The sequence below is a fragment of the Neomonachus schauinslandi genome, chromosome 2 (genome assembly GCF_002201575.2).
Source record: "Neomonachus schauinslandi chromosome 2, ASM220157v2, whole genome shotgun sequence".
In the NCBI taxonomy this organism is placed as follows: domain Eukaryota; kingdom Metazoa; phylum Chordata; class Mammalia; order Carnivora; family Phocidae; genus Neomonachus; species Neomonachus schauinslandi.
Window position 1 is genome coordinate 202,001,320 of NC_058404.1, and position 12,600 is coordinate 202,013,919.

Genomic DNA, 12,600 nt, shown 5'->3' on the forward strand with positions numbered 1-12,600 from the left:
TCAAAGCGAGCACTATTCTACAGCTTTTGTGTGTGTGTGTGTGTGTGTGTGTGTGGTTACAATGGGAATTATGTTTAACATCCTAAAGTTATACTATTCTAAGTTGAATGTATATCAGGTTAACTTCACTTGATCTTAGCCAAAAGGCCGAGAAGCGATTATCAGGTTAACTTCAATAACATAAAAAACTCTGCTCCTTTACAATTCTGTCCCCATCCCTTTCAGTTGTTGATGTCACAAAATTTTGAGTTAATTTTAATTTTTTCTATATGTAGTTGCTTCTGAATGTCCTTGTCTTTATTTTGTGTATTTTTATGTATGTATGTAAACAGGCCTGAATGGCCTTGTCTTTAGTGTCTGGTTCCCAAAGCCGGGGGGAGAGAAAAATGAAAGGGGGGGAAAGGGCTCCCTCCCTTTAAATGTCCCAAGTCACTTCAGCTGGGGGAGAGGGTCTCTGCAACCATGGGGGAGCAAAGCGGCTGCCTCTTCTCTGTGTTTGCACCTTTGTGATAGGAAGCAGCAATCAGTGATGAGAGCACAGATTTCCAGTGTTTGGAGGACAGGGTCTTTTTTTGTCCACCCTGGCTCCTGCAAGATGTGTGCTAGTTGCTGCAGAAACATGCAGGTGGCTGGGTGTGGGGGATGGGCTAAGAGCTGAAATTGGTTGAAATTAACCTCAGTTGACTGGCCAAGTCCTTCCCTGGAAGTTGTTATCCTTCAGTAGATTCCAGGTTTCCAAAATAGTGACATTAGATGGATTCTGCCAATGCCGCTGTTTCTCAGGTGGGGAGATAGATTCCTGGTGCTTCCTGCTCCACCAGCGTCCCAGAATCCTCCAAGCCATGTTAGGTCTTGTCCTTGTCTGTTCACCTTGCTCTCCACCACACTCTTCTGGAGGGGAGGAAGCATGTTGCTATCTTACCGCTGCTTCCCAGGGTCCATCTGAAGTGTTTGGCACTTGGGGTAAAGGCTCAGTTAACTGGCCTTACAATTCCAGTCTGTTCTCATCTCTTACAGTCCCACAGGGGCTGGTCGCAGGGACAGTCCTGGGCTGGGCTGTGATGCTCAGGAAGGAGAGAGAAGGGAGGACTGTACTGGGTTGGACAGTGTCCCCCTCACCCCCAGTTCGTTTCCATCTGGAACCTGTGAATGGGACCTTTTTTGGAAATTGGGTCTTTGCAAGATGTAATGAATTAAAACGATGTCATACTAGGTTAGGGTGGATTGATGATTGGTGTCCTTAGCAGAAGGCCATGTGAAGATGGAAGCAGAGATTGGAGTGGTACATCTACAAGCCCAGGATTACTGGCAACCACCAGGAGCTGGAGGAGGCAAGGGAGGATTCTTCCTTTTTGCCCTGGAAGAAGCATGGCCCTACTGATGCCTGGATTTGGGACTTCTGGCTTCCAGAATTGTGAGAGAGTGAACTTCTGTTGTGGACTGGTTAGGGCAGCTGAGCGTACTAACAGAGGGATGAGGATCGGGAGGCTGTGCCTCTTATTTTTAAGGCTGATCCACAAGACTACAGAATTCTTCACACTTTGTATTCCCAGCTCTGAAGGAGAGTAGGGTAGTGCCCCCCAGCAAGCCTCCACGTGAGCTAGGTTCTTTCTAAAGTGATGTTTGAAAGCTGATTTTTAAGACAAAAATAAGGCTGGTGAGTCCTTTAGAACTAACCTCACCCCTGTAGGTGGCCACGTGTCTGTGGGTTTTCCGTGTCTGTATTGTGAGCAGCCTGAGAACAGAGCCCAGGTCCTGACCCTTGTACTGCCCTCACTCCCAGACAGTTCCTGGGCATCCGCATGGGGCTGGGCCCGGTGCCCGGAGCTGGGGTGTGGAGACAAAGCATGCCCTCGGGAAGCTCCATGAGCCCCCTGGAGCCAGGGGACATGCTGCCTGCCCCCCCCCATTTGTAGGGATGCTTGTTTCTCCTGCTGTCTCCAGTTGACCAGTGAGGAACTCAGGTCTTGCCCAAAGCTCCTCCAGCCCCAAGAGGACGTGCGGAAGCTAGAGGAGATGCTGTGGTAGCCTCTTTACCCAGTCACTCCAGTGGCTACTGACCCCAAGAGCCTCAGTCTGCCCAACCGTAGAATGGGAGAGATGGTAGAAGCTGTCTCGTAGGATGTGTGGAAACTGCATGGCTGGTACGGAGGGAGGGCGTAGCAGGCAAGAGCTGCTCCTGCTGTCATCGTGGTTATTTGCTAAATTTATGAGTCCCCTGGAGAGCAGCCTTCATGGGTATTGTTTATAGGACTCCCGTCTGTATTTGTATTACATATATTTGCATATGGGTCGATATCTGTTTTACACAGAGACGTATTTACCCTGAACAGACTTCAGTATTAGATATTGACAAGGATAGAGACATTTCTCCGTTGTGCTAATTTGAGTAACTTTGAAATTTTAATGGAAACTGCACTCGGGGCAGACGTCTTTATGCACTGTCTGTTCACTCCATACACGTGTTTGAGCCACCGTTGAGGGTAGCAAAGTCTAAGATCAGCGAGCACGGCAAAGAAAGGTTACTGCCCTCAGGCACCTCCTTCCACCAGCGGCAACAAAGCAAGACCAAAGGTCTAACGTGGGCGGAGGGAAACCAGGCCAGGCCAGGGGCTGGACACACCAGAGGGCGAGGCTCCTGCAGTCCTGTCCAGACATGAGAGCACGGGATAGGGCCCCTGCTCTCAGTTTTTAAAGAAAACAAATTCAAGGCTAATTAAGAGGCCTAGTTTTGTGTTTCCAGGCTCAAGGCCACAGGAATAGTCAGCAGTGGGAACCTGAGCTTAGCCTGGGATTTGGCCTTGTTTTTCCTGTTTATAGAATTTTATGTTAAGGAGCCATCTGGTTGGTTCTCAGCTGCATAAATGCCCCATTGCGCTGTGTCTGGTCATGGCCACATCCAGGCCAGGTGACTTGGCACCAGCTGGCAGCCCGCGGCTGTGTGGACCCGGCCCCCAGGCCCTGTCCTTCCAAGGCCTGCGGGTCCCGCCTGGTGCTGAAGGGCCGTCTGCTGGGAGGAGGTACCAATGCTGAGGGGCCAGCTTTCAGGGAGGGGCCTCCTCTTCCTTCAGCGCAGAAAGGCCTGGACTCTACTCAGGGGTGAGGTCAGGGAGCGGCCCTAAAGTAGGAAAGTGAAAGGAGTGGCCTCAGGGGCTGCGCGGCAGAGGTGCCCCTGGATCTCAGACCCCTGTGAAGGGATGAGGGAACGCGGCTGCCGGACACGTCGGGCAGCTGTCCCTGTTCGGGCGCCTTGCCGAGGGTGGTTTCCGTCTTACACTCTGTCATACTGCCCCCGTCCTGTCACTCCTGCACTTGATGTTGGACATGTCCCACTGGCCTCTCTTTGCAGGCCTTTCTTGGGACGTGGGTCTGGAACAGCCTCTTCCTCTGCTAAGAGAGCCAGACTGACCATCCTAACGAGGGCTTTTCTTCTTTCTGGTCTTGTTCTTAACTTCCTGAGTGAAGCTGAAGGAAGTGAGAAAGAGAAGGCTCTTAAAAACTCGAGAGGGTGAGACTTCCAGAATGTGTTCTGGGTCACCTGGTTAGAGTGATGGAGGTCACCGCAGGTGCGTGGGGAGTTTGGGTGCGGGAGCCTTTGCCTCATGGGTTCGGGTGTTGGCCCAGGAGCCAGGGCGGGCCCCTGAGTTCCACCAATTATTTCTCTAAGATTTTATTTACTTATTTGTCAGAGAGAGAGAGGGAGAGCAAGCGAGCACACAAGCAAGGGGAGCGGCGGGCAGAGGGAGAAGCAGGCTCCCCTCGGAGCAGGGAGCCCGATGCGGGACTTGATCCCAGGACCCTGATGATGACCTGAGCTGACGCTTAACCAAGCGCCCCCCACCAGTCTTGAAAACGGTCCAGTCGTGTGACTTTGGGGCATGTCTCCCATGGGCCGTGTCCATCGGTTGGAGGTGTTCTCTGCAAATCTGGAATCTACTGTGGGGTTCCAGGCTGCAGTCAGAAGGAATGAGGCAGTTCTCATGGCATTTCCTTCCGTATGTTTGAATTTGTGACAGCCGCGCACATTTTTTGCTTAAAGCAAAACGGGTCCTTTAGTAATGTGGCCTGGCGTCTCCTTCTGCTGGGGGTCCTGGTGTCTGTCCCTCCTCACACGCATGGGTGGGGGTAGGGGCTGTGAGCCGCGCAGGGTGGAGGCCAGCTCCCGCCTTCCCTGCGCGCCCTCCCGCTGGGTTCCCACCTGCAGGCTGCCCTGGCTCACCCTGCCCACCTCCTCTCACTGCGGGTGCGGCAGCGTTCTTTGAAGTACAACAGTAAGGCCAGACATAAAGCAGATTGTAATTTTAAGGACTTTTTTTTTTTTTAAAGATTTTATTTATTTGACAGAGACACAGCGAGAGAGGGAACACAAGCGGGGGGAGAGGGAGAGGGAGAAGCAGGCTTCCCGCCGAGCAGGGAGCCCGATGCGGGGCTCGATCCCAGGACCCCGGGACCATGACCTGAGCCGAAGGCAGATGCTTAATGACCGAGCCACCCAGGCGCCCCGGGACTTTTTTTTTTTAAGAAGTGATTGGGGTTGGGTGTATTCGTTTCCTACAGCTGCCATGACAAAGCACCATAAACGGGGCTTAGAACAGCAGTGGTGTCATCTTCCACACTTCTAGAGACCAGAGCCTGAGCTGAAGGTGTCCGCGGGGCCGTGCTCCCTCTGAGGCTCTGGGGGCTTCTGGTGGCTTCTGCGCCCCTGACACATCACTCAACCTTGTGTCTGTGTCCACATTTCCTCCTTCTAAGCACAGGAGTCACTGGATCAGGACCTGTTCTAATACGGAATGGCTTCCTCTTAACTAATTACATCTGCAAGGACCCTGCTTCTAAATAAAGTCCTATTCCAAGTCCCGGGGGGTTAGGACACGCACGGCGTTGGGGGGACTAGCCGCTGCAATTTCTAGCCTTCCCATAAAGAAGCCTTTGGAGTTGCCACACTTAGTAATTTGATGATGTACTGTCTAAAATTGTGAACTTGCTTGTGAAAGCAGAATTTTAGATGAACTTTCAGACAGAACATTAGAAGCTGAAAAACCAGTGACTCACAGTTCTGAAGCTGACCTCTGAACGAGCGTGTCCGTCATCTAGTGATGGCGGGTCCATGCCACTTTTTCTCTTGCTTTATGAACAACTGTTTCTGACCTTGCTGCTTTTAATAAAATGAACTGTGCTTTTAAATCTTCCACTTAGGAAATTGAGAGACTTTCTGAGCAGCTAGAAGAAAAAGAGAAGGAGACGCAGCAGCTGATGAGCCAGCCGGAGCGCGAGCGAGAGCGGGAAGTGGCACTGCTGCGGAGGAGTGTGGCGGAGAAGGAACGGGCCCGGGCTGCCAGCGACATTCTGTGCCGCTCCTTGGCTGATGAAACCCATCAGCTGCGGAGGACTCTGGCCGCCACCGCCCACATGTGCCAGCATCTGGCCAAGTGTCTGGATGAACGACAGCGCGCTCAGGGGGACGCGGGGGAGAAGAGTCCGGAGGTAAGCCCCGCACCTGGGTGCGCCGAGGACGGTGAAGGCCTCCCTGGGGCGGGAGGCCCTGCGTCGGGGCCGCACGATCCTGCTGCCGTCACAGGGGTCGGGGCGCCCAGAGCCACTTCTGTTCTCAGTGTGAGACCCAGCTGTTGTGGCAAAGCCCAGCCATCCAGGGGTTTCTTCTAGAATGACAGAACATGCAGAATGTGATAGGAAAGCAGGGGAGCCCCTTGCCCCAGCCCCTCCCTCCCGACGGCCCTGTGCACTTTGGCCTCCTCGGCCTCACCCAGCTGAGGACCAGAGGGCAGAGCCGGGCTGGCAGGCCTGCTCCGAGCAAGTGCGAGCACTCGAGCGTTGGGCAGATGAGCAAACTGCCCCTCTCCGTGCCCCGTGTGCGGGGCCAGGCCCCAGCCCGCCATGAGGGCAGTGGGTGCTGGCCTTCTGTGGCTCCACGAGTCTGCGCGGAGCAGCGCTGCCCGGCCTGGGGCAGGGAGCAGGGTTCTTTCCAGGCGGCTCTCTGGAGCTGCCACCATGGTCATGTTGGAAATGCGCTCTGCGGTGTTCTGGGGGGTGCGGGGGGCACAGGTCGCCTGGCTCCTTAGCAGCCTCTTCACTGAGAGCCTGCGTGGGGAGAATGTCGATCTGAGAACCACCCGTTCCCGATGGGGGGATTCCACGAAAAGGGAACCTCAGAAAGAACACCCGTGTATTTCAGAAGCCAAAAGACGAGGGCTGTCTGGGAGGAAGCGGGTGTGCTCATTCGACTTTGAGTCACTGTGTCATTTCCTTATGGGGACTTGGAAGTGGCTGCGCAGGAGGGTTGGCCCCGGGGCCGCTGTGGGGTCGGTGCAGCCCCTAAAGCAGCATCACTTCTCAGCCTGGGACTCGGCTGAGTCACCCGGGGCTTCCCGGCGCCTGCTCGGTGAGGACACCCACTTCCTTTATCGTTCAAGGGGAATTCTCAGAAACGATGTCACCAACATATAGCCCCCCGTTCTGTTAAATGCACTGAAGCTCTCGGATTCAGATGGACTTCTCATGAGACTTTTCACTTAGGTCTGCCCACCATTGTTAGGGTTGGTTTGGGATGTGGCTTCTCAGCATGGAACACGGTGTGGGTCAGATCGCCACGTGTGGAACCACTGAGGTCGACCCTGACTCTGCAGACATGATGCTGTCATGGGCTTGGAGGAGGGGAGCTGGGTTCCGGGCCAGGCCTGCGCCAGGGGGCCCAGGCCGGAGCCTTCTCTGCGGCCCCACGGGGCTGAGCTGCCTGCCCTCCCGACTTCTCGTGATGATGGAGCATCTGAGGCCGGGGGGACACCAGATGCACGACTGGATGCAACTCCATGGCGGCGGCCTGGGCGGTGCCAGAGCAAACCCCTCTCCCCTCCCCTCCAGCCTTTCGAGTCTCTGCTTTGCTTCCCTCCTGCATGCACGCCTGCTGGGGGACCCGTTGCTGGATGAGCGCCATCGGTGGCCTCAGTCTGCAGGTCTAGCTTCTTCCTCCCTTCTTGCTGCGTGTGTCATGTTCAGCGACACGGCGTCTTCCCTCTGTCCCTTCCTTCTGCAGCCAGAGTGTACAGGCGGGGCCGCCTCTGGACAGGCTGTTATCGAGAAGTTACGGGAAGAAAACCGACTGTTACGACAGAAGGTGACTCATGTGAGTATCTGTGCCATTTTGTTCAACCGCAGGGGAGGGTCCTATCCTCTCTGTGGTGCTCAGGGCTTGTGTCCCCCTCGGGCCACTTGGGTTGACACACACAGCCCCCAGAGACCTGCCTTTCTGCCTGAGAGTGCAGAGAACGCGCCCTGTCCTGCTCTGTCCCCCAGGTCAACTTGTAGGTCGAGAAAGGAGGTGCAGGAGTTTCAGGTACAGCTTTTAAGGCAGGAGAATGGCACCAAGTCCACTTCGGTGGAAGCCAGTGGCCCGTGGATGTCCTCACGGCGCCTCGGGTGCATCTGGCAGTCTCAGTGTCCCCTCTGGACAGAGCAGGGTGAGGCAACGGCAGTGACGGGCAAGGACTGCGTAGCTGATTGCTGCTAACAGAGAGCCTCCTGGCCTCGGCCGCTGTCACCCAGAGCTCTGTGGCTGCGTCCCCTCAGGTGGAAGACCTCAATGCCAAGTGGCAGCGCTACGATGCCAGCCGGGACGAGTATGTGAGGGGGCTCCACGCGCAGCTGCAGGGGCTGCAGGCCCCCCCTGAGCCTGAGAGGTCCTCCTGCCCCGAGCTGATGAGGAAGGAGATTTCCAGGCTCAACCGGCAGCTGGAGGAGAAGATAGGCGTGTGTGCGGCCGTGAGGCGGGAGCTGGCGGCCGTGAGGGGGGCCCACGACGCGGCGCTGGAGCGGGTGCAGATGCTGGAGCAGCAGGTGGCGCTTGGGGCTCCGGGCGGCCGTGGCGGGGGGTCTGCCTCCTTCCCGAGTGACAGCGAGCGTCTCGCCTCCTTTCAGATTCTCGCTTACAAGGATGATTTCACCTCAGAAAGGGCAGACCGAGAACGGGCCCAGAGCAGGATTCAGGAGCTCGAGGAAGAGGTGGCTTCCTTGCGGCAACAGGCGTCCTGGACACAGGTAGGGTCCCAGGGCTTTGCTCCTCGTTTAGGCTCAGCGTTTCTCTCGTTTTTCTTTTCCTGAATTTTGAGTGTCGGCCCGAGACACTTGTCACGGCCCAAGCCCGTTGGCCCGCTTGGGTCAGAGCCGCCTTGCCTGGCGCCCGGGGCACGGTGGCGGGAGCCGTCTGTCGCAGTGGTGTGACGGAGGAGGTGGCTGTCCACGGGGCCCGTCCTGGGCTCCGGGCCCCCTACCAGGCCTTCCTGCCTACACGTCGCCTCCTTGCTGTGAGGCGGGGACCCTGGTTACCCCATTCCGCAGACCTGGACACCGAGGCCCCAGGTGTCCAGTGACGTCCCCCAACTCATGGTCCGTGTGTGGGGAGATGTGCCTTATGGGCCAGTGGGCCCTCCACCCCCCTGGGGAGGCCTGGCAGGTGTCAGAATTGACAAAGTCTCTCACTGCGGGACCCCTGGCACCCACCTGCCTCTTCCCCTCTCTGCCCTGCGGACACCCCAGGAAAGCTTAGTTTCTTTAGCCCCTCAGCAAGTACCCAGCACACCTCTGGCCCTGCAGGGAACCCTGGGCCCCTCAAAGAACTCCCGTCCGGACAGAGCCTGGGCAGTAGGGGGGCTCGACGTACCGGGCGGAGCAGGGACGCTGAGTGGACCTCGGAGCTGCCCCTTCGGGTTGGCTCGTGGGCCGGGGGAGCTGCCCGCGCTGCCCTGTGGTGTGGCCGCTGCGGTTGTCGGTGGCTTGTGCATTCCCCGCTGCAGGAGGGGTGCAGGGAGTCATGGGGGACACACTCTGGGACTGAGTCCGTAGCCGTGGGCCTGGACGGAGCATTGTGGGGAAGTGGGTGGGGACTGTGGCTGGGGTCTGCCCCCCGCGAGTCTGCAGGCCAACGGGGAGATGCCGGAGGGCCTCACCAGCCCCGGCAGCCTTCTCGGCCTCCATCAGGAGTTCCTGCTTCTCTTCAGGCCCCGGGACTACAGGCTTTGGCTCAGGACCCTCCCACGTGGCCGGCGGGGACAGGGCGTCCTCCGGCACAGCTAGCTGCGTGTGGTCTTGCCGCGATGGGGCTTGGCCTGCGGGTTTTCTCGGGGAAGCATGTGCTCTTGGGTTGAAAGGCCGTTCAGGATGTGGTCCTCCGCAGCCTCTCCACGACTCAGGGCCAAGAGGAGTGACCAGAACCGGCTCCAGGTCTGCTGGAGCCTGAGCCTCTGTATCCTCCGCCGCCGCCGCCTGTGGCCCCTCGAGCGGTGGGCAGCACTTGCTCTGGTGCCCAGCGCCTGGATGGCCCTGGGGCAGGGGTGCTGAAGGTGTGGCCAGTGAGCCGAAGTTCCTGAGCAGTAGTGAGGAGCATGGCAGGCCACGGCTCACACACGACCGCTGTCTGGGGGACCCCTGCTGCCTCGGGGGGCTCCCAAGGGCTCCGGACCCTGGGCCTCGCAGAGACGGTGCAGAGCGGGGCCGAGGCACAGGTTGCCCGGCTCTCCGCCCTGAGCTTTGCCAGCCCCCCTCCACTGAGGTGTCTGGGGCAGGTCTCCAGGGCCGAGGGGCCGCTCAGGCCTTCCCGCCCAGGGGTGGGGGTGCGCCCCACTCAACCCTGTCCCTCCCCGAGCACACGCAGCGGTGTCTGTGTGCCCGCTTCGCTTCTGTATGGAGCACCGCTGCGTTTGGGCTCTGGGCTACTCCAGGAAGCAGGGTGAGGGGGCTGAGTCTCACTCAAGGATAGAAGAAATCTCTCAAGTGCTAGAACCCAACACGTGATTTTGTGGTCTCCAGGGCAGCCCACGTAAACCGACCTTGGCCTTTTTTCCAGGACCGCCGCGAGCCAGGCTCCTGCCGGATTCACATGGGAAACAGAACCTCCAAGTACTTAGAGACGGATGCTTTGGAGCTCGTGGCACCCAGTGGCCGGAGGGCGGGGACTGGATCTCAGGGGCTGGACTCCCCCGCCGAGGGCAGAGCGACCCGCAGAGGGCAGGGGGACCTTCAGTGCCCTCACTGCCTGCGGTGCTTCGGTGACGAGCAAGGCGAGGAGCTCTTCAGGCATGTGGCTGAGTGCTGCCAGTGAGCCCCGTGGCCGGGAGAGGGAGAGCGCCCTCGAGGTCTGGGGCCCAGACCAGGCTGAGGGGGCTTCAGATCCTTCACCTTGGTCCTCCTTGGGCGATGGAACAGACCAGGTCAGAGGGAACCTCCCGTGGGGCATCTGCTCCTGGGAGGGAGTGTGGCCCCCCAGCTGCCAGGCTGAGAGGCTGGGAGCAACCGGGTGCAGGGATCCAGGCCAATAGCCCCCCGACCCCGGGCGTGCCGCAGCTGCTAGAAAAAGCGGGCTGCCTGTGGGGACCCACACGTGTGGGCCCCAGGGTGAAAGGCCTGCCTTGTTCTGTTGAGTAAGGACCAGGAGGTCTGCAGAACTGAGCGCTCTGGCAGCACCTGGGGGCCGGCCTCCGCCACTGCAGAGCCGTGTGTCTGCACTGAAATGTACCGCAGTAGCCTTTGGCACGTATCTGAAAGTCAAGAGACATTTCGCGTGCACTATTTTCATAATAAATGTACTTACTCTGGTGACCGCTCTGGGAATGCATCCTGGGGGCTTGGGTGCAGGAACCGGTAGTATTTCCAGTCGGGCCGGACTTAGACCAGCCGGTGAGGAGAAATACTCCCTTGTCTGCCACGCGCCAAGGGACCAAGATGGACTGGCTGGAGTCCAGCCATGCCTGCCTGTCGGGGGGCCATGTGACCTGGCGCCCACCCAGCTTTGCCTTTGGGCAATTTCAGCCCCAGCCCAGGATGTGAAGTCAGGGGCTGGAAACAAGGAGAGGAAGCAGGTGCCTGCTGAGAGCACAGCAGAGCCACAGAGAGCAAGGTGTGGCTGCGGAGGGCCCGCCAGTGGAGCAGGGGACAGGAAGGAGAAGGCAGGAGGGGAGACTGAGGCGCTGTGCTAAGTGTTTGCCAGGGTCACTCATTTAACCCTTCTAGCAATTCCAGGATGCACACGTTAGATCATCCTCAACAAAGACGAGGAAAATGCACAGAGGGGTTAATTCACTTGCCCAAGGTCACACAGTGGCTGAATGACAAAGCTGGGATTTGAACCCGTGTTCTTAATTGCACATTCTGTACTTCTTCCTGGAACTCACCCTTCCATGTGGTTCAGTCCTCCTCAAGTCCGAGTTCAGGTGTTGCCTCCTCTGGGGACTCCCTGTGTACCCCTTTCTGCCGGAGCCCGGCTGGAAGGGACCCGGCCTGTGTGGCATGGGGTGGGTAGGCTACAGCAGAAAAGCCTCAGTCGGAGTTGGAAGAGTTTGTGGACATCTGAACACTGGAAAGAGAGGATGGGGACATCCCAGAGAGAAGGTAGCCACAAAAGGGGGAACCCTCACATCCTTGGCTGACCCCCAAATTGTGCATGCTTCGAGCAAGACCCCAATGATTCTGGGGTGAGAAGAGCAGATGGAAAACAGAGCTTAGCAGGCATCCCCGTGGCTGAGTATTACAGGGTAACAGCTTTGAATCTGGGTCCCTCAAGGTTAGAAGGGCTTAGTAAACACTTCAGGTTTTCCTTTGAAACCCTAGAAGGGCCAGGCCTCAAGAGTAAAGTTGACATCCTGGGACAAAATGGAAATAGCCCTTGCTCTAAAAAGGCATACGAGTCCCAGGTAATCAACCAACAAGTCACCTGCCTATTGGAACAAGAACCAACTTTTTTTTAGAGACGGGCAGAATCTCAGACCTTACACTGTACTAACCACAAATGCAATATGCAAGAGAAAATACTAGACGGGCGCCTGGCTGGCTCAGTCGGTAGAGCATACAACTCCCGATCTCGGGGTTGTGAGTTTAAGCTTAAAAATAAAATCTTAAGAAAAAAAAAAATTAGATGTAGGAAAAATAAAGGCCGCATGAAGGTATTTTCAGATAAATACAAGGTAATGATATTTATATCCAACAGACTCTACTACAAGAAATTTGTACTATAGAAATTATTCCAGCCGAAGGGAAGTGATTCTGGATAAAAACAAATATAGAAAAGAGTGAAGAAGATGGGAGTGGATAGATAAGGATTACTGACTAAGTCCTTTTGAGGGCTTTAAAACATGCAAACATGTGGCCATGAGAGCTTTCTAGGTGTGTGTGTGGGGGGGAGTATTTAATGAACTTACACAGGAGTTTTTGCATTGATTTAAGGTGGACTGTAATTCAGTAGGGAAGCATAATTTCTAGAGTAACCACTAAAATAGTAATACAAATATTTAACTAAAAAGTGAACAATGTTTTTATTAATCCAAAGCAAGACAAGTTAGGAAAACTAAAGGAATAAGGAAGAGATGAGACACGCAGAAAATAGATGGCAAGATGGTATACTTAAACCCAACTCTATCAGTAATTAACTTAAAGATAAGGGGATCAAATACTGACTGAAAGATCATGATTATCAGGCTGGGTGAAAATAAACTCTCACGTATGTGCTCGTTAGCAGAGGCATACTTTAAATGTAAGAACAGAGAAAAGGATAGAAAAAGACACACCCTGTCAACACTGGCCAAGATAATGAGGGAG

The 12,600-nt window shown here is 56.2% G+C and overlaps 1 protein-coding gene across 2 annotated transcripts in view; it reads left to right on the forward strand.

Moving 5' to 3' along the window:
- TNIP2 (TNFAIP3 interacting protein 2) overlaps positions 1-10,454 on the forward strand; it is a 34,828-nt gene extending 24,374 nt beyond the window's left edge. The window contains exons 2-6 of one of the 2 annotated variants that reach the window (XM_044913038.1): positions 5,197-5,493; positions 7,058-7,141; positions 7,585-7,851; positions 7,933-8,052; positions 9,857-10,454. In XM_044913038.1, the coding sequence (XP_044768973.1) occupies positions 5,197-5,493; positions 7,058-7,141; positions 7,585-7,851; positions 7,933-8,052; positions 9,857-10,111 (1,023 nt within the window). In that variant the 3' untranslated portion in view covers positions 10,112-10,454. The remainder of the gene's footprint in view (positions 1-5,196; positions 5,494-7,057; positions 7,142-7,584; positions 7,852-7,932; positions 8,053-9,856) is intronic. The other variant, XM_044913039.1, reaches the window with a different exon arrangement.
- The last annotated feature ends 2,146 nt before the right edge of the window (positions 10,455-12,600 follow it).